Source organism: Sinocyclocheilus rhinocerous, unplaced genomic scaffold, assembly GCF_001515625.1.
Source record: "Sinocyclocheilus rhinocerous isolate Xijiao unplaced genomic scaffold, SAMN03320098_v1.1 scaffold603, whole genome shotgun sequence".
Taxonomy (NCBI): domain Eukaryota; kingdom Metazoa; phylum Chordata; class Actinopteri; order Cypriniformes; family Cyprinidae; genus Sinocyclocheilus; species Sinocyclocheilus rhinocerous.
In genome coordinates, this window is record NW_015656630.1 from 3,799,344 (window position 1) to 3,818,481 (window position 19,138).

Consider the following 19,138-nt stretch of genomic DNA (forward strand, 5'->3'; position numbering starts at 1 on the left):
GCAAATCAACCATCCACATCAAAAGCTGCAGGACAGCCCACATTTCAGAAACAAATCAAAGAAAAAATAAACAAATTATTCTATTCCTAATATTCTGTGTGTTGCTCAAAACCAAAATATATTGTGTTCATTATTATGATTATTATTTTTTACACAGTCATTTAAAAATAACACATTTTAGAGCTGTAATGACAATACCATGAAACCGTGATATTTTTGCTTAAGGTTATCATACCGTCAAAATCCCATACCGGCCCATGCCTAATCAGGGCTGAAGTTTCCAAGTTCAAATAAGGATGTAAAAGCATCATAAAAATGGTCCATATGACTCTGTGCCCAATACTTCAAGTCTGGTGAAGCCTTATGATAGATTTGTCTGCGGAACAGACTAAAATGTAAGTCTGTATTTACTGAAAGACCGGTTTGGAGCAACATGAGGGTGAATAAATAACTTGATTTGCCTATTTGAATGAACTATTCATTTAACATTTGGCTACTATTAAACGCAGAAAACAGTTAAGTATCAAATGACACAATTATTGCATATTTTACATTTTATCCAGTCATTCCCTAAAGCTCCCACTCCAACACTGCAGTATTCCTCCTTAAGACTCTCGTTTTTTCTGTTCTCTTTTCAGGACTACTTATTTAATCACGTGTCATTTTTTTCCTGATGTGTGTTTTCTGGAATCATGGGTAGTTTCATTACTCATGACTTTTCCTGTTTGTCTCGTGTAGGGCTTTTAGTGCACGACCATACTGACACCATATTAAGTTCATATACCTTTAAGTCGCACTACCTTCTGACTGAGTCAAATCGTGCTGAGTTGATGAAATTACCTATGATTCCTTCTTCTTCGTCAGCTACCAAAAAGAATATTGGGAAAGGTAAAATCATGTTTTCTTGGTTTATGTAGTTTGCCATCTGTATGCTTTCACAGCTGTCTTACTGCTACTTTTTGTTTATTTGTTTGTTTTTGGGGTCATTTTATTGCTTGTAATTTTACACCCTCACGCTGCTTCTAATGCACATAGTGGGCTTGAAATAACACGCAGCAACAAATAGCTTAGATTTTAGTTCTTTAGTTTAAATCAGATCAGCATTTTAAATTAGTTTGGGAAGTTGTGTAGAGAAATAAAATAGAAGTTGGCATAATATTCAAATCTTTGTGTGCCTGTATCCGAATCCTGGGAATTTTACTAGGTTATGATGTCACGTAACTTGTTATTCTGAGTCCGTAACACGCTTTGGCTTAGCATTATTTGCTTGGATTGTTTCTAAATTACTTTGTCCCGTTTCTCTGTTTGCTTGAGCACAATTATACCCTACCACCCTCCAAACATAAACATATTTTGGATGGCAATTTTAATAGAGCCACTAGCACGGTCCTGGAAGTCAAAATCCCATTCATTTTGTCCATAGAGAATTGTTTAAAGATAACTTGTACAGCTCTGATGTATGGAAGCCCTTTTCTGTCATGGAATGTAATTGTGACTTATCTCAAAATTCTGACTTTTTCCCTTGCATTTCTGAGAAAAAATGGTCAATATTGCAAGATATAAACACAGAAATCTGAGTTCCGAATTTATATTTCACAATTCTGACTTTATTTCCCCTCAGAATTCTGAGTTTATATCTTGCAATTTTGACTTTTTTCTCAGACTTCTGAGTTTCTCACAATTTTTTATTTTTTTTTATTTCCACCACGGAATAAAAATTAAAAAGGTAATTGCAACTTTTTTGTCTTGCAGTTGCAAGTTTATCTCTCACAATTTGGACTTTTCTTCTCCGAATTGCAAGTCTATATCTCTCAATTCTGAGTTTATACTGACTTTTTATGTCTCTCAATTCTGAGTTTATACATTTGTGAGAAGTTGAAATTACCTTTTTTTTATTCTGTAGAAAAATGGTCTTCAATACGTTGATAAAGCGTTGATGTTTGTTGAAGTTTCAGATTTCATTTTGACCTCCCAAAAAATATATATAGGTTTTGTACTTTAAATTATTTAAATTTTATATTGTACCTCTCTATGTTTTATTTATGTAATTTGTAATGATTCTTGGAGTGAGTAGTTCATAGATGTGAATAATTTCAGAGCTGGTTGGATTGGTTCAGGACTAGAGTTCATCATTTAAGAATTTTTTTTAATCCCTCTGGAAAAAATGAATCGGGAAAAATGCTTTCGGAACCAAAGTGGCTGGAAAAGTGGGCACTCACTGCTGTGCTCCATCTTTTATTGTCCATCAGTGCTTATTTGCCATATTTTTCTTGTCAGTCAAACAAAGCGTTTTAAGTGACACCATCCAAAATACTTGCTCCGTGTCTGCTAGTGTACTGCAGGTGATGTTAATGCGGACAATCAGTCAGTGTGCATCACTGCATGTTTCCCGTAGTGCCCGCCTCTGATCATTCACTATTGGCTGCTTATTAAATCACCCGGCACAAAAAAGCACATTAACATAATGCTGAAAGGTGTTAGTCATCAAACCATGTCTTTGAGCATGTCAAACTGAACTTCAAATAGGCATTTAGAATCTAGAGGCATATGTTGGAGCATTTCAGAGACGTATATCGATCTCAGAGGACACATAACTGTCTGATTCTGACATGCTCATGGATCAGGTTTGTGGAATACCGCCTTATTGGGAATGGACAAGCATGTGGTGATACTGTGGGCCTGTGTATTCGATTGTGTGTGTTTATGTGCGTGTGTGTGCTTGTCAAAAAGGAGGAAGACTGTTGTGTTGCGAGGCCTGTCCCGCCTCGTTCCACCCCGAGTGCTTGAACATGGAGATGCCAGAGGGGACGTGGCTGTGTGGGGAATGCCGAGCGGGCAAGAAGCCCCACTATAAGCAGATAGTCTGGGTCAAGCTGGGCAACTACAGGTACGTCCGTGGAACTGTTGAAAGTCTCTTAGTGACCTAAGATATCTTTTGCTAAACTAAAGGTGTGTTCATGTCGAGTCTAATGTGACTAAATGGCACAAAAATATAAAATATTCAAAAAGCTTTTCTTTTTTTTCCCACAAATTCAAGCTATTTCTCACAACGTCTGATGCAGAATATAATATATAAAAATAAATCATATTTAAAAAGTAATAATAGAAGTATTAATAATTCAAAATATATTATCTAAGAATGTTACAAATCATTGCAGTATATTTCTGACTTGAGTTCACAGAGAGGCGTTGTTTGATTTTTCAGTCTTTTGATACATGTATTTTTTTGACTGTTAAGCCTCGTACACACCGGGACGATTATCGCGCACACTTATCACCGACGTTTTTCGACGCATCTTTTGTGTTCATACCCAAGCGATTTTCGCTGGCGATGAGCCGAGTGAACGTGCAAATTCACTCCCTGACATTAGATGGCGCTTAATGAAAAACAGAAATACCCCGGTACACATCGAATCCTATTTGATCTGCAATTCCTCTCCATAACAACTCCCTCTTATTGAGATTTTTGTAGTCGCTGTCGCGTTTGTCATAAAGCCCTTTGTGTTCAGACACCAATGAGACCAGCAGCTCTACATTCATCTTGCCTCGATGCATGTTCTTGGTCTACTTCCTCTTCATCGTTAGATATCAATGTGTGCTCGGCAAGACCGTTTTGTGCTTGAGCGCCACCAAGTCGTGTTTTACTATAACTTCAGCAGCTCCAGGTACGTGAACAAAAGCACCAATCTCATTGGTCGGACAGTTTTTAACGCGGCGTGTCAAACCAAAAATACGCCTCGCATTTTGTGCGTCGGTGTGCACACTCACATTGGTGCCCTTTGTTTAGTCACGAGGCGTTAAATGTCTGCGATAATCGCGCGCGATATTCGTCTCGGTGTGAACAAGCCTTTAGACTGTTTAATGCTGCTCAAAGGTCGCGTAAATGCATTTACACAGCAATTTTTACTTTATACCTTCATACCATTAAATGTATACTGCTAAGGTTTCACAAAAGCTCATCTGAAGTGGCATTTAAGTGTCTTTACACAGACAGTTTAATGCTGCTCAGAGGTGGCATGAATGCATTTACACAAATTACTGCTGTATAATTTGATACTTGGGTCTGAGCAGGCATAATTTAGTCTGGCTTTTATGCGGCACCACGTCTTTACGCTAAATTTGAGCAGGCACAGTGCTGTGTAAATAACCTTAAGTCCAAAATAAATGGCTTTTTGAGAACCATATCCTTTGTTGTGTTAATGTATTTCCTTATTTGAACTGGATGGAATGGGTCATCCCTTCTTTTAAAATAACCTTGTGTGTGTGTGTCATAGCTGTGATGTTGCTATTGATTTTTGCTATTGCTATTAAGTAGCAAATAGTACAAGCAGAGGAACATTCTAGTTTTATAAAGCTTTTGATTACACAAATATTTGGACACCCCCCTGCATCATCAGTATTTTTGGTTTGTTTTCTTACAAGATGAAGGCTAAATTTTTACTGACCAATGAATAAGCGATAAACCTAATGTAGATGTTGAACCATGTGTAGGTGGTGGCCAGCTGAGATATGCAACCCTCGCCTGGTTCCCTCCAACATCCAGACCTTGAAGCATGACATTGGCGACTTCCCAGTCTTTTTCTTTGGCTCCCATGACTATTACTGGATAAACCAGGGCAGAGTTTTCCCGTATGTTGAGAGCGATAAGAACTTTGCAGAGGGACAAGTTGGCATCAATAAGACGTTTAAAAAAGGTAAGATACCAGACCAATTCAGTGGAGTTTCATTTGTTTTGTTATATTAAATGGTCAATGTAAGTATCACGTCCCCAATAAAGGTTAAGCTAAATTGACTTCTAAATGTATTTTTGTGCATGTAAAGCACTTGAGGAGGCAGCAAAAAGGTTCCAGGAGTTAAAAGCACAGCGAGAAACTAAGGAGGCCCTCGAACAGGAGCGAAACTCTCGCAGACCCCCACCATACAAACTTATCAAGGTACAGAATGTAGCTCAAATCCTTTATTCAAAACTTTTATTTCTCTGCTGTTGTGTGGTACCATAATATGGCCCATTCCTTTCATGTTAATCTCTCTACAATGCAACTTTGCAAAGAAAACTAAAATTATATTGAAACAAACTAAAACTCTATATTTTTGTCCATGTTTCTCACCTCAGTCCAATAAGCCAGTTGGGAAGGTGCAGGTGCACGTCGCTGACCTCTCAGAGATCCCCCGCTGCAACTGCAAACCCACAGATGAGCGTCCGTGCAGCCAGGACTCTCAGTGCCTGAACCGCATGCTGCAGTATGAATGCCACCCACAGGTCTGTCCTGCAGGTGACCGCTGCCACAACCAGTGCTTCTCCAAACGCCTCTACCCCGACACTGAGGTCATTAAGACCACCGGCCGAGGATGGGGCCTAAAGACCAAGCAGGACCTCAAAAAGGTGAGCGTTGGATGTCTGAGCATGAAGTCTAATAGCACTAATGGCCTGGAGCTGTAATTGAGAAAAGTTCAGAAAGACTTGTTATAAATTTCTGTGGTGACTATAAATATTTATAGTTATGCTCCAGGGTTACTATCATTAACTAAAACTATTGAAAACATTTTTGATAACTGAAATAAAGCTGAATGAACTAAATAGTTCACTAAAAATGAACTATTAGATAAATGAAAATGAGAAATATTGGCTTGACAACTAACTTAAGTTGAAACACTAAAATTACTAACTGGAAAGATATAGAAACTAAAAAAAATTAACATAAATAGTCAAATAAAAAAAATTTAAAGATAATGACAAAACCATGTAACAAAATCCAGAATCAAAATTAATTTGTTTTTTTTTTAGTGCCTTTTTTTTTTTTACTAGCTTTAAGACTCCTTCACACAGATCAAATCTGAAATAATATAATAATATTGTTGCATGGCTGCATCTATTTTTTTTATTATTATTATTAATTGTATGTAGGCATTCAATCGGGTATTCTGACATTTTTGGGAATGTCAAAAATAATCAGTGAACAACATTTGGATGGAAAAACTGCTTAGTTTAGACCTTTATTCATTATATTGCATAAAATGTTTCTTTTTACTGATCTTGGGATGTTGGTTGTGTTTAGGGTGATTTTGTCATGGAGTATGTTGGCGAACTGATCGACTCCGAGGAGTGCAAGCAACGAATAAGACATGCCAATGAGAACCATGTGACCAACTTTTACATGCTGACCCTCACAAAGGTATCACTGTTGCATGTTTACTTCGTGTATATAACATTATAACATCATCTCAGCTGTATTAAAGTCGCTCCTTCTGTGCTTCTCAGGACCGTGTGATTGATGCTGGACCCAAAGGGAACTTGTCACGCTTTATGAACCACAGCTGCAGTCCCAACTGTGAGACTCAGAAGTGGACCATAAATGGAGATGTTCGGATAGGGCTCTTTACCTTGTGTGATATCGCTGCTGGTAAGAACAATTAGCATTTTCTTTGAAAAAAGGACACTGTTTGTTTAGAAGCTAATTGAGATAATCATGCTTTTTTTTTTAGACATGGAGCTGACCTTTAATTACAACCTGGACTGTCTGGGTAATGGGAGGACATCATGCCACTGTGGGTCCGAGAACTGCAGTGGTTTTCTTGGAGTCAAGCCCAAGGTAAAGCCTAATTGAATTAGACCGAAGCACGTGAAGTGCTTAACCATTTTCTGTTGAACCATTGACAATTCTCTAGAGTGTCCTATAGCTGAGTGTACTTAATTTTTTATTTAACACTAGGTTTTTGTCTTTCTCTTTGTTACTTGTACTTGTATTTCTTTATCTATCATCATCGTATCAATCTCTTGTCTGACACCTTGTTTTACTTCCTGCAGAGTGCAGTGGTTATGGAGAGAGAAGAGAAGGTACGCAATGCTAAGCTCAAGCCCAAGAAGCGCAAGCTGAAGACTGAGAGCAAACAGACCCACGAGTATTACTGCTACAGCTGTGGAGAGGGAGGAGAGCTGGTCATGTGTGACAAAAAGGATTGTCCGAAGGCCTACCATCTCCTCTGCCTCAACCTGACCAAACCTCCATACGGTGCGTGCTGTCTGTCACTCCAGCTCTTCCTGTCAGCTGTGGTAATTTCGTAGTAATGCTGCCACATTTTGCCTCTTGCTTGATGGGATTTAGATTTCCATAGCATTAATGCTTTAATATTAATCTTAATTAAAATGCTAAAACTGAAGATGTACAACATTTAAACTTTAAAGCCTAAAAGGTTGAGAACCACAAAGAAAAAGAAAGAATGGACCATCTATTGACGGGTCAATGAAATTACACAGTTACAATTTTTTTTAGTACATCGCAATTTTTTCTAATAATTCATGGATAAAATGCCTTGAACACACCCCTTCAATGATGAGAATGATTTAATTTTTTTATATATATATAAAGCATATTTAAGCTGTCCTGATATCGTAACGAAGAAGAAAAAAAAGAATGAATTCTTGAAACGAGTAGTTTGGCATAAAACAGGTAGGTAAAACAGCAGTTTTGTTAAAAATATTGTAGCTGTTTTAAAATAATATTTAAAATTGTTTATTTTTGATTTATAAAATTTATTTATTCAGTGTTTCTGCATTTTGACAAAACCATGTCATGTGGTGCAACCAACATAAAGAAAAAAACATGAAATGATGCAGATCCTCAATTCTGTCAAAGTTTCTTAAAATGTCAGATCATTTGACCTTTTTATGACAAAACTAGGTTAGTTCAGGTTGTAAAATATCATGTGGTGCAACTCCCCAAAAATTATGAATTAATAATCTGTGTAAATACTTTACAGCTAGAAAAATGTTTAAAAGCTTTTTTTGAAAATGTTTAGAATATGTACAATTGCAAGTATTCAAGGTGTGAGGAAATTGAGGAAAAGTCCTTTTACTTGATGGTCACTCCACATGACATTTTTAGTCATTCAATTAAAACTGTTTTGAAAATGGTATAAAGTTTTTGAGGAAAAAAAAAAACAAAGAGCCCATTTCTGAGAATTTGGTGTGTTTTGAACTAGATTTTTATATTATTTTTTTCTGATACGCTGTTGACCCAGTTACCCTACATCCTATAATATGTTAATCCAACTGACAGTATGAGATGTTGCAGATCTTAATCTATTAATTAGAAAGAAATTGCCAATATGAGGGCTGCAGAAGTTCTCTCTTGAGCCACTTAGATGTTGTATGATTGATTTGTATTTTCTGTGTGTCAGGGCGATGGGAATGCCCCTGGCATCAGTGCAGTGTGTGCCAGCGCACCGCCGCCTCCTTCTGCCACTTCTGCCCCGCCTCCTTCTGCCGAGAGCACGAGAGAGGACAGCTGCTAGTGTCTGCCCTGGACAACCGGCCCTGCTGCTCAAACCACGATCCCCAGAGACCCTTAGGGCCTCAGGCTAACCCTAGCCAGGTCACTGGAAAGAAGGAACCGCTCGAAGCCGGAGAGGAGGGGGAGGGCAATGAGGAGGAAGACGACGATGACGAGGGGGGAGAGGGAGAGTGATTGGCCCAAAGCACCGAGGAAGCATTGCAAACCACATCAAAGTACATGAAAGTTCAAACTACACGAACCGTAGAGTAGATACATGCAGCTAGCTGGTCCACTTTTCAATTAAACCAAGTGGACTTGATAAACTGGTTTGATTCATTCCAAATCTACAGCAGCTGGTATGAATTTTTTGAACATATCACAATTTACGGCCTCATGTCAAATTCATACGGGCTTATATAACAATGTAAGCTACTCATTTCTGGATTTATAAGCAAAATTTCACAGCTAATTCTCACTGTTTTTCAGATGTGCTCAATTTCGGCAAAAAAAACCAAACTTCTGTTAAAACGACGCCTTTCAGCGGCAAAGTCAGTTTCCACATCTATGGTACTTAAAAACACTCTATAAACATTTTAAACCAAGAACTTTATTTCTGTACCTCATGTAAATAGCAAAGACTGTTGTAATATGTGTCGGGCGCAACCATTCGCCCCTCGCCGGTAGGATTTCACTACATTTCTAAATATGAACCTGTCGCGCTAACATCTAAAAAAAAAAAATTGATTCAAAAGACATACGAGGTTTATTCAACTGCCACCCCATTCCAGTGAGTTTGTGATTTGTAAGATATATAACCATTAAAATATTTATGTCGATGTTTACATCCATTCACAATGTACAGTATTATTCATCTGTATTAGTCAATTTGATATCACTAATCGTATTGTTGTAAATGTGCCCTTTTTGTCAGCAAAATTGCATTATTGCTTGGCCGGTACTGTATTGCCTTCATCTTTCGTTCCATCGAGTAACGACGCAGCATAATTCAAAGTTATTAGTGTTAGAAATAACTATCGGTCACCCAAGAAGATCATTTCTGACGTTTACAAACGGTAACGTTTGATGGTGTAGTGTTAAGCCACATATACTCCAACACTGCCATGTGTCTTAAACAAATATTTACCATTGTGAGTATTGAACAGGTGCCAGTGTGTATATAAACTACGAGGAACCCATATAATTTTTCTGAGCAGCGTTAGTTGTGAGACTGTGAGTACAATCTTTAATTAATGTGATTTTTCTTTTTTCTCAGTTTTTTTTTTCTGTTTACATTTGTGTTTCCGAAGTGTAAATATAATCAGATTTACTGTTACGTTTTGTTTTCTGTAGTTGAGATTAATATTTCACACCTAGTACATTGCTGTACAGTCAAGACTCATTTCAAAGGTATCAAACCGTACCTTAACCGCACACTTTCATTTATCTCATCGGTTACGTTCGGTTGTATTAACGCGTGCTACTTCGCTAAAACCGAACTGTCATGTAACGTGGGAGGGCTGTACGATTTACGGCAGAGTGTAGCATAATCCTTTCTGTGACTGTACTTGATGTGAATCTACTTAACTCAATAGCTTTGATGCCTGTGCTGTAAAGTGGAGCTGTTACTCTCTTGTTACTGGTAGCTGTGAGGTCGTGCTGTGCCACAGTTTGCACGGATGAAGAATCGACGGCTTCGGCACATGGGCTTTGTATACTTACTCGTTAGTCATTTCACATGAACGTTTTTATAGACCACAGTACAAGTATTATACGTGATGGCACCACCAGTATGTTTGTCACTTTATGGAAAGGAGGGAAAGCGCTGCAAGTTTTTATTTTACTTGAATCGTGTCCATTTTGCCTTTGTTCAAGTCTGTATTTATTATTTTTTTGTCTCGCAATGGAGTGTTATTTGTGGATATTTGTACTGGATTCTTGCATCCGACAGCAAATTTAAGGAATTCTGATGATTTGACTGCCAAACTGAGATTTGTATGTTTAAGAAAATACTGTATGCTCTTACTTACATCTACGTCTTTGAAACATGGAAGGCATTTTGGGTCTCTATTGTGTGGAAGCCTGTTTCTGCCATGGAATAAAAAAAAATTGTGACTTTTTATCTCACTTTTCGGACAGAATTGCGAGATGTAAACTTGGAAAACTTCTGACTTTCTTTTTTTTTTTTTTTTTTTCAAATTAATTCAGAATTATGAAATGAAAGTCACAATTACCTTTTTAATTTTATTATTCTGTGGCAGAAAAGGGCTTCCATACTTTTGTGTTATGTTCTGATATGTGATATTTTTATAGTTTACATTTATTTTTATATAGCTTACTTTTATTTTTTTAGAGGTCATAGGCACTTTTGTTCCTGAAACACCAATATTTGCCCTTACGTTTATAATGAAAATTATCAAGAAAATGCAGTTGGCAGGATGCAAAACACATGTTTTGCCTGGTCTGTTGGTACTATAATTTTTTTACTTATACTTTCATTTCTATTTTCTTTATTTGGCCTTCATTTACATGTTTAATCAGATATAGATGATCACTAGAAATTGCCAATTACTTTTTCGGAACGGCTTATTTGAACCCTCGTGGAAATTTCCTTTTCTGTTTATGCAGTGGTTCAGTCACTGATCTGACTAATTGATTTGTTGCTATATTGGTTTTGCCGCATCAAATGTTAAAAGTGTATTACCTCCATTGATTCCAGTGTTTGGTGTCAGTGCACTGTACTTTGTGTAAATTTTTTATGTGTATTTGAAGTTGTCTTTATCATTTTGTGCTATCCGAGCATGTTCTTTGTGTTGCTTAACTAAATTTACTAAAGGTGGTGTCCTACCAGCTTACACTTTGATTTCTGTGTACTGATTCCACATTCCTTTTAAATAGACTGTTTACTAATTCTTGCTACTGAGTTACAGAGTTTGTGTAAAGATTAATGTGATATTGTAATATTTTTCACCATGCGCATTGAATCACATTACACACTCAACTGAATAAAACTTATCCTAAATGATATGGCTTGGGTAGAATGTATGTCCTCTCCTAGTTTTCTAATGATGTACTACTCATGGATAGAAATTTCTTTGGCTATGTTATGTAGCCAATGTGATTGCATTATGTAAGAGAATGATGCTTGATCAACTACATAGTCGACAGCTAAAAAAAGAAAAAGTAAAAAAATTAAAAAAACGAACTCCATTGTCATTATATTGTAGTGTCATACGAATGCTTGTAATATTGCTTCTGAATGTTTGTGAACCTAGAAACATTTTGTACATTTCTTGTATTTTATTTGACCAACTTTTGAGATGTATTTCTTCAGAATTCATAATTTATTCTGAGAGTACTTTACGCAACATTCCACAGATTTAAACGTTTTCAGACTTGCCTGGTTTGACTTCAATAAACTGTAATGAATGTTCAAGTGTTTCTTTGAATCCGCATCTGAATTGAGTTTGTCGTAATTGACGCTGTCGCACATTTTTGAATATGTTTAGCCTACTTTGAATAGGGTCCAGGTGGCTAAGGAAATTTGCATGTGCAAATGTGCATGTGACAGTCTCTGGAGGGCGTATGATTCATTATAATCTACGACTCGTATGTCCGAATCGATTCTTTTGAAACGTTCTTGATTCAGTGATGCATTCGAGTCATCGCGTTGTGTTCACAAAAGTAACGTTTAGCTAAATATTACTGCGGTTAATCACTCATTTTTGCATTAATTTACTTAAAAAAACAGTATCTCAAATAAAGCAATTGAAGAATTTATAGCAGAAGGTTTGCCTAAAATGTTTAATAAATATTTCAATTTTTTTCTTTTTAGTGGAGTTTAATATACTTTGAAAGTATATAGTATAGTATTAGTATATGGTCTGAGGACAGCAGGTTTTCGGGTAAGTGAATAAAGTGAAAGAAGATTTTAAAAAGTTAATTATGACAATTTGAACGAATTTTCTGATTAATTTCAAAGTGAAAATGTTTTTATAGTTTATATATGTTGTTTTAGTTTTTAAACTAAAGTCAAAAGAGTCATCAATCATTCATAACCTCCCTTTAAATTCGCGTGATTCACAAAGCCTCTGCGAATCGGCTCGATCGAATCAGTAAAAAGAACCGGTTCAAATGAAGGATTCCTTGGCGATTCGGACATCCCTGAAAGGACTGACGTGTTAATGTCAGTGTATGGACTGCCTCGTCAGACGTCTTCATCGCTGCTAGTACGGCGCTCAGCTGCGGCTGGACATGTCAAATATATATGATAGACCTCACGAAATTCTGCTCCGGTGGCTGCTCTCGACAGCCGACAAGGCGGCGGTTTACACGGAAAAGGAAAGAATCCGAAGGTCGGTATTCAACTCCGAACTGCAGACAAAAGACGGAGGATGCGCGATGTCGTGTTTGCGGAAATGTTCGTAAGCAAATGTCACAGATGTGGCGCGGAGGGTCGCGCGGCTGGTGGCAGCACATCCTACAGATTAACTATCAGTTTGTCTCCCGTGACACACTCTCTAGTGCTCTGATTGTTTCACCAGGAAATATCGATCCTGTCTTCCGTGCTGGAAAAAAAAACTGCTAAATCTAGCTGTATTTTGAAACGTGGTAGCTGATTTCTAGTTGGTTTAAGTTGTAGACCATCTTAGAACAGCAACAAACTGGCATCTTGTTAATGCTGGTTTAAACTATAGACCATCTACCAGCTGTTCATACTATCTTAAGGTGGTAAAACAGGTTGGAAATAGATTCTAGCTGGTCCAAGGTGGTCATTGGTTGGTGACCAGCAACATAACAACTACTGGCTGGTTATACTTGGTGGTCAGGTTGGGTTTTTCGAACATGGTAACTTGCCAACCAGCTTGTAATGACCACTAGCTAGAAACCAGCTACCACTTAAACTAGCTTTTCTAACAGAGTTCCATGCTGGAAAAACTGTGGTAAATCTAGCTGTGGTAAATCTAGCTGTATTTTGGAACATGGTAGCTGGTTTGGTCGAAGCTGTAGACCATCTTAGACCAGCGCCAAACCTGGCAGCTTGTTTATGCTGATTCTAACTGGAGTATAGACCATCTTGGACCATCAACTAGCTGTTCATACCATCTTAAAGAGGTTAAGCTGTTTTAGAACATGGTAGATGGTTTCTTGCTGATCCAATGTGGTCATTAATTAAGGACCTACAACAAACCAATTACTAGTTGGTCATACTTGGTGGTCAGGTTGGTTTTTGATGCAACTGGTCAACCAGTTTTTAATGACCATCATACACCAGCTAGAAACCAGATACCATTTTAAACTGGACATTCTAACAGGGTTCTGTGCTACAGACGCAATAAATGTAATATTAAATCCCCTTTTAAATAACACTAATGGTTTCTTTTCTTTTTGTTTTGGGTTTAAAATACTAACCAGTTGAAGTATCACATTCCCCATCATATCTTCTCATTTCATGTTGGTGGAAGGTTGTTGGTGATGAAGTTTATCTTGGCGGTTCCTGTTTGAATTCTCAGATACTTCATTCTGTCTTTGTATTTCAATTATGATTTCAGTTTAATGCGACAATCATCTTTCACTTTTTCCAGGTTTTAGGTGAAGGTGTCGTTGATGACAAACCAGGACCGAAGATGAGGAAGAGTTTTGATAATGGCTTTATTGCTGAAGTTATTATGCGGCTGCTGCTTTTAGGTGTTTTTCTGTAAGTTCACTTTCTGCTTGATCAAATAGACCAAGCAGAAATCTTCAGTTACATTCAATTACATTTGTGGGTTTGACAAATCTAACCAGTAACCTCATCTTTCATAACCTGTTATGCTAGTCTTTTGTTCAGTTTTATAGAGCTGTTGCCCAATAAAGCGAGCGACAGGTTCTCTCGGCAGCTGTGTGGGAAGATTTTCCAGTCTCTTGAGCTGTGCCTGTGTTTGTCTGTTTTGTGGAAATGAGGATTGTTCTCTCAGGCTGTTATTATGCTCTTGTAGCGTGACTGAGGAGCTTCCTCCATTCAGCCGTGAGATCCAGCCTGAGGAACTCTGGCTCTATAAGTTCCATCCCGTCAAAAAGGACCGTGTTCCTACCCGCTTCATGTTTGTAAGTGCTTACAACTCATGTTCAGCCACGGAAATTCAGTTGAATATAAAATGCATGTGTGCGATGATGATGATGATGGGAATCTCATTACTGTTTTTCTCTGATTAACTTTTTGAAACAGTCTATCGCCCTCTTCACTCCATTGCTGGTTATTTTCTTATTTGCCTTATTGAAAAAAGGAGGAAAGGGAGATATGAAAGAGGCATCTTTGGGTAAGAAATGTGTGAAAATTGCACCTTACAGCAAAATATATAATTGTTTATATACAGAGTTCTGGCATGAAACTCTAGATGGCACAGTCCGATAGGTCTAGCTCAATCTGACCTGGTGACATCATTGTCACATGGCAGCTGATTGGTTCTCTCCTGTATTGGTAGCCAATGAGCTTGCTGCTCAATATTCAAATACCTGGCTTTTGTTTGCTGTAGCAGTTTGCAGCGCACTTCAGAGCAGCCTAAATCAACATCTAAGATAAGTGAATGCTCTTTTAATCCATATTGCTGTGTATATTTGCGTGGTCTGCCTAATTCAATACAAAATGAGCAACCGTAAACAATTTTAAACTAAGTGTCATGTTAGCAGTTTGCATTATATGCAGCAGCAAAATTTTAAGCATATTAGCAGCAGCATTTAGCATGTTTTAATACAGCTAGAGCAAAAGGCAGTTTAGAGCTTGTAATCGCTCTGAGGACACATTAATAGTAATGAACATGAAAACAGGTTAAATGAAATAAGCATTCTGCATTATGGGTAGTGTAGTTCGGAGAAATGTGCTCGTGTGACGTGTAGGCTATTGTGTGGTAGGCTGTTGTGTAATTCAGAAAATGGAGAAAGAACGTTTATGTTCTGCTTTATTTGTTCATTGAAGTCAAACCCAGGAGTTTGTGCACTGTAACCCTGATAACTTTATCTACACGAGAGAGTAAAATGGCATGCATCGGCTAACTTGTCCGTCTCGTCATTGCACGAACACGAATTAACAAGCTGTAACGCTGCCACTGGGACTGATGAAGTGGAGAAAGTAACAGCAGATATTAAATTACTAAATTATGATATTTGCTCAGGTGGATGCTGGGGTCTTATCTATCGGATTGCAACGTATATCCATTTGACTTGAAGCAGCGCTGCTTAGACCGATGGGTGTGTGTCATCAAAGTACTGAGAGAGCTATAAGAGAGCGCGGACGTCTCCTTATGCTTTCTCTCGCTCGCCGTACTTTGATGTCATACACCGATCTGATCTTCAAGTCGAACACACCTCTTTACTCTGGCGTGTCACGTGACCGTGTAATTGCAGCCTCTGCGATTGAAAAATCGAAATTTTTCATATCGCAATATTATCGCAAATGCAATTAATCGTTCAGCCCTACCCGCAACCTTTGGGTTACGAGTCCGACTCTCTAACCATCAGGCCACGACTTCCCCAAATGGGATACACTAACCCTCGAATACCGCTCCGGAGCAGTATTCGAGATAGTGTGGGTTTAGTGTGCGTTAAGGGCACTGCGCTTTGGTATTTTTAAGACCTGGGAGAATCTTGCGCACTTACTTCCTGTCGCGTGCACGCGCTCTCAAGTGGTCTAGACCGCAAGATCTATCGGATTGCAAAGTATATCCATTTTGTTAATTAACATTACATATAGTGCGCGTCTAATTAGAGTTAAGCCAGTCGGCATGGTAGCCCAGACACACATAGTCATAGGCCACTATTGTTAAGCCGGTTGGCGTGGTAGCCAAGGCTCACATAGTCCTAGGCCACTATTGTTAAGCCGGTCGGCGTGGTAGCCCAGGCACACATAGATAGTAATACATGTGGTTCACATGGCTCTTTGGAACAGCAGCAGTACAAATGTCTTGGCGATAGATCTGCTTTGTGGGGGGTGTCTTGTCTTTCCTTGTCTGTTCATCTTTATGTGTGTGGATACGTGCATGTCCACTGATGCAGCAGTTTATCCTTATATTCAGTGGCATGCATATATTGGCTTGTATTGTTTTGTGTAACATGTTGTCCTGCTTTGTGGGGGGTTATTCATACGTGTTATATGTGCAGCAGCAGTATGTGGTTAACATACAATATATAGACAAAAGTAAAATATAACATTGTTGTTTGTAATCATAATTATTATTTTTATAGTTCATATAAAATGATATAGGTACATATATTTTAGAATATTTGTATGCTTCCCAGTAATGTTTATTTAGAGCAAATCATTGTGAAATATAGTTGTGTTGATAATAGTAGATTATGAGATATGATAAATGATGATTTCATAATCTTGAGTGTTATTGCCAGTTAACACAAATCTCTGTATATTGTTTGTATGACACAGCTGTGACTTTGACCCTGGTGTTAAATGGAATTTTCACTAATGCAATCAAGCTAGTCGTGGGCAGGTGAGTGAGTAATCTAAACTTCTTACAATGTTAACTTTGCACTAGATACTTTTATATTACATTTGCACATCTCCCATTGACTGCCTTTGAGTACAGAAAAATGAACCATTTATTGGAAGCCTAGAAAAGACTAGTAAAGGACACTTGATAGCCTCAGGCCTAGTTCTTTTTCCCGTTAAACTTAATTTCTGCCTCCCTGCCAGGCCACGACCTGATTTCTTCTACCGTTGTTTCCCGGATGGCCAAATGAACCCAGAGCTTCACTGTAGCGGTGACCCGGATGTAGTGATGGAGGGCAGGAAGAGCTTTCCAAGTGGACACTCTTCCTGTAAGAGCAGCTGCCGGGTTTATTTAGTGGCACTTTTTACAGTCACCATGAAACACTATTTACAAAGTTTTGCATCTGTAATCTGACATATTTCTGAAACGAGAAAAAGGTAAGATGGGACATTTGTCTGCCTGAAATTGATTGGATTGTAAAAAGTATTTTTTGTTTTTTATTTATTTATTTGTTTGAGTAAATGGCACAAATGAGTCAAGCACAATAAAACTGAGGAGATGTTAAAGAGGTTAATAGGGGTCATTTTGATATTATGTGGACTTTAAACTTATTTATGCCCTAAATACAATCTAAATTCATTTTTATAATCTGTATTAAAATTGTAATCTTTATTATTTTAAGTTAATTTAATTTTAAAAAATACAATTTAATTACAGTATAATTACCGCTTAAAAGTTAGAGGTTGGTAAGATTTTTTAAAGTTTCTTATTCTTACCAAGGCTGCATTTATTTGATCAAAAATGCATTACAACCAGTAATATTGTGATTTTTTTTTTTTTAGTTGAATATATTTTAAAATATAATTTATTCCTGTGATGCAAAGCTAAATTTTTAGCATCATTACATCAGTCTTCAGAAATCTAATATTTGAACGTTCAGAAAGATCAAAGGAACAGAAAATATAATTTTTATTTTATTTTATTTTTTTCACTTTGAGCTAATAATTTATCAATTTATTATTAATTTGTTTATAAATAAGGTGTCCTTGTTAAAAAATTTTTTTTTAAATATTTCCAACCTGAAATGCTTGAATAGTAAAAATACAATAGAATAAAATACAGTTTTATATTCCGCTACCTGCGACTCTAAAATCATTTTATGTTGTCATAGTTGCGTTTGCTGGTCTGGGCTTCACTGCTCTGTACTTGGCTGGGAAGCTGCACTGTTTCAGCCCAGTAGGCCGTGGTAAAGCCTGGAGGTTGTGTGCCTTCCTCACCCCCCTCCTCTTCGCCGTCATGATCGCCCTCTCCAGAACATGTGACTACAAACATCACTGGCAAGGTGAGATTTTCATATCCTCATCACAGCCCTACCTTCATGTATAGTTTCAAAGCAGTGACATGATCTCCCGTTCATTCCCAGATGTGTTGGTGGGATCGCTCCTCGGTTTGGCCTTCGCATACTTATGTTACAGACAGCATTACCCAGCTCTCAACGACTCGGACTGCCACAGACCCCTCCGAATGAGAGAGGCCACGGTTCCTGCGCAGGAACGCAAGCAGGCCAACCCAGGCTACCTCTTACCTTTGTAGAAACTTAACCCGGACCAACAACCATATACTGTGTGAAAGTTTACCAAGCTATTTGCTGCGATTATGTCCGTTTTTTTGGGGGTTTTTTGTGTGTGACGCCTGTCAATCAACAAGCACTTCTCGTTTTTGCCTTCCTATACCGTTTTAGACATTCACAGTGAATGTTTTGTGTATTGTAGAGCACAACTGTCTTTGAAAATTTGTATCTTATCAAGCTCTTTGACGTTTATATGTGAACTATCCTGGTGAAGAAATATCTGAAAACCGCTTGTAGGTCAATTTTAAAACGTTGCAGACGTATTTATAGAGATCCCCAGTGTATCCATATAGGAAATCCCCTGATATATTTGTCAATAAAGTTTGTGACGATTTCTAATGTATTGGCTGGATTGTGATCTGATCATTTGACGTTTTAGCGTCTGTCAACACTGTAGAAGATTGCTTGCTATGAGGAGACCTTTGCTCCAGATGTTATCTGTCTATAGATTAGCTAGTGCCTTGTGGAACATCACTCTGGGGAATCTGCTGGAAGTGAGTCAATGATGTTGTTTAATTAAATGTTTTCTCTGTAAAAACTATTAGTAATGTTTGATAAATTATTATCTGACATAAAATGAGCTTAGTATGAACTAGAGGTCTTGCACTTTAACCAGCAATTAAACTCATAAAAGGAATGTCATATTTTTGATATGTAGTTTAATATTCAATTCATTTTAGCAAAAACTATTTTAATGAATTGGTTTTATACCAAGAACATTCCACATTTTGCATGCAGCCGTTACATAATTTTCTAAA

At 37.7% G+C, this 19,138-nt stretch overlaps 2 protein-coding genes across 11 annotated transcripts in view; both read left to right on the plus strand.

The window, feature by feature from the left end:
- The window catches only part of nsd3 (nuclear receptor binding SET domain protein 3), a 28,581-nt gene extending 19,562 nt beyond the window's left edge, over positions 1 to 9,019 (plus strand). For 5 of the 6 annotated variants that reach the window (XM_016528527.1, XM_016528524.1, XM_016528526.1 and 2 more), the window contains exons 14-23: positions 739 to 888; positions 2,731 to 2,887; positions 4,492 to 4,694; positions 4,822 to 4,934; positions 5,114 to 5,383; positions 6,057 to 6,173; positions 6,260 to 6,401; positions 6,484 to 6,590; positions 6,806 to 7,010; positions 8,179 to 9,019. In XM_016528527.1, the coding sequence (XP_016384013.1) occupies positions 739 to 888; positions 2,731 to 2,887; positions 4,492 to 4,694; positions 4,822 to 4,934; positions 5,114 to 5,383; positions 6,057 to 6,173; positions 6,260 to 6,401; positions 6,484 to 6,590; positions 6,806 to 7,010; positions 8,179 to 8,465 (1,751 nt within the window). In that variant the 3' untranslated portion in view covers positions 8,466 to 9,019. The remainder of the gene's footprint in view (positions 1 to 738; positions 889 to 2,730; positions 2,888 to 4,491; positions 4,695 to 4,821; positions 4,935 to 5,113; positions 5,384 to 6,056; positions 6,174 to 6,259; positions 6,402 to 6,483; positions 6,591 to 6,805; positions 7,011 to 8,178) is intronic. The other variant, XM_016528529.1, reaches the window with a different exon arrangement.
- Positions 9,020 to 12,430: 3,411 nt separating this feature from the next.
- Positions 12,431 to 18,731, plus strand: plpp5 (phospholipid phosphatase 5). Of its 5 annotated transcripts, none has more exons than XM_016528531.1 (8): positions 12,431 to 12,690; positions 13,856 to 13,968; positions 14,249 to 14,357; positions 14,479 to 14,569; positions 16,687 to 16,750; positions 16,954 to 17,078; positions 17,922 to 18,092; positions 18,174 to 18,729. In XM_016528531.1, the coding sequence occupies exons 1-8, from the start codon at positions 12,538 to 12,540 to the stop codon at positions 18,341 to 18,343; spliced, it is 996 nt and encodes a 331-aa protein (XP_016384017.1). In that variant the 5' UTR covers positions 12,431 to 12,537; the 3' UTR covers positions 18,344 to 18,729. The 5 variants fall into 5 exon arrangements, with proteins under 5 accessions (XP_016384017.1, XP_016384020.1, XP_016384019.1 ...); XM_016528534.1 differs by having other exon boundaries at positions 12,431 to 12,625; positions 18,174 to 18,728; XM_016528533.1 differs by having other exon boundaries at positions 12,674 to 12,694; positions 18,174 to 18,730.
- The last annotated feature ends 407 nt before the right edge of the window (positions 18,732 to 19,138 follow it).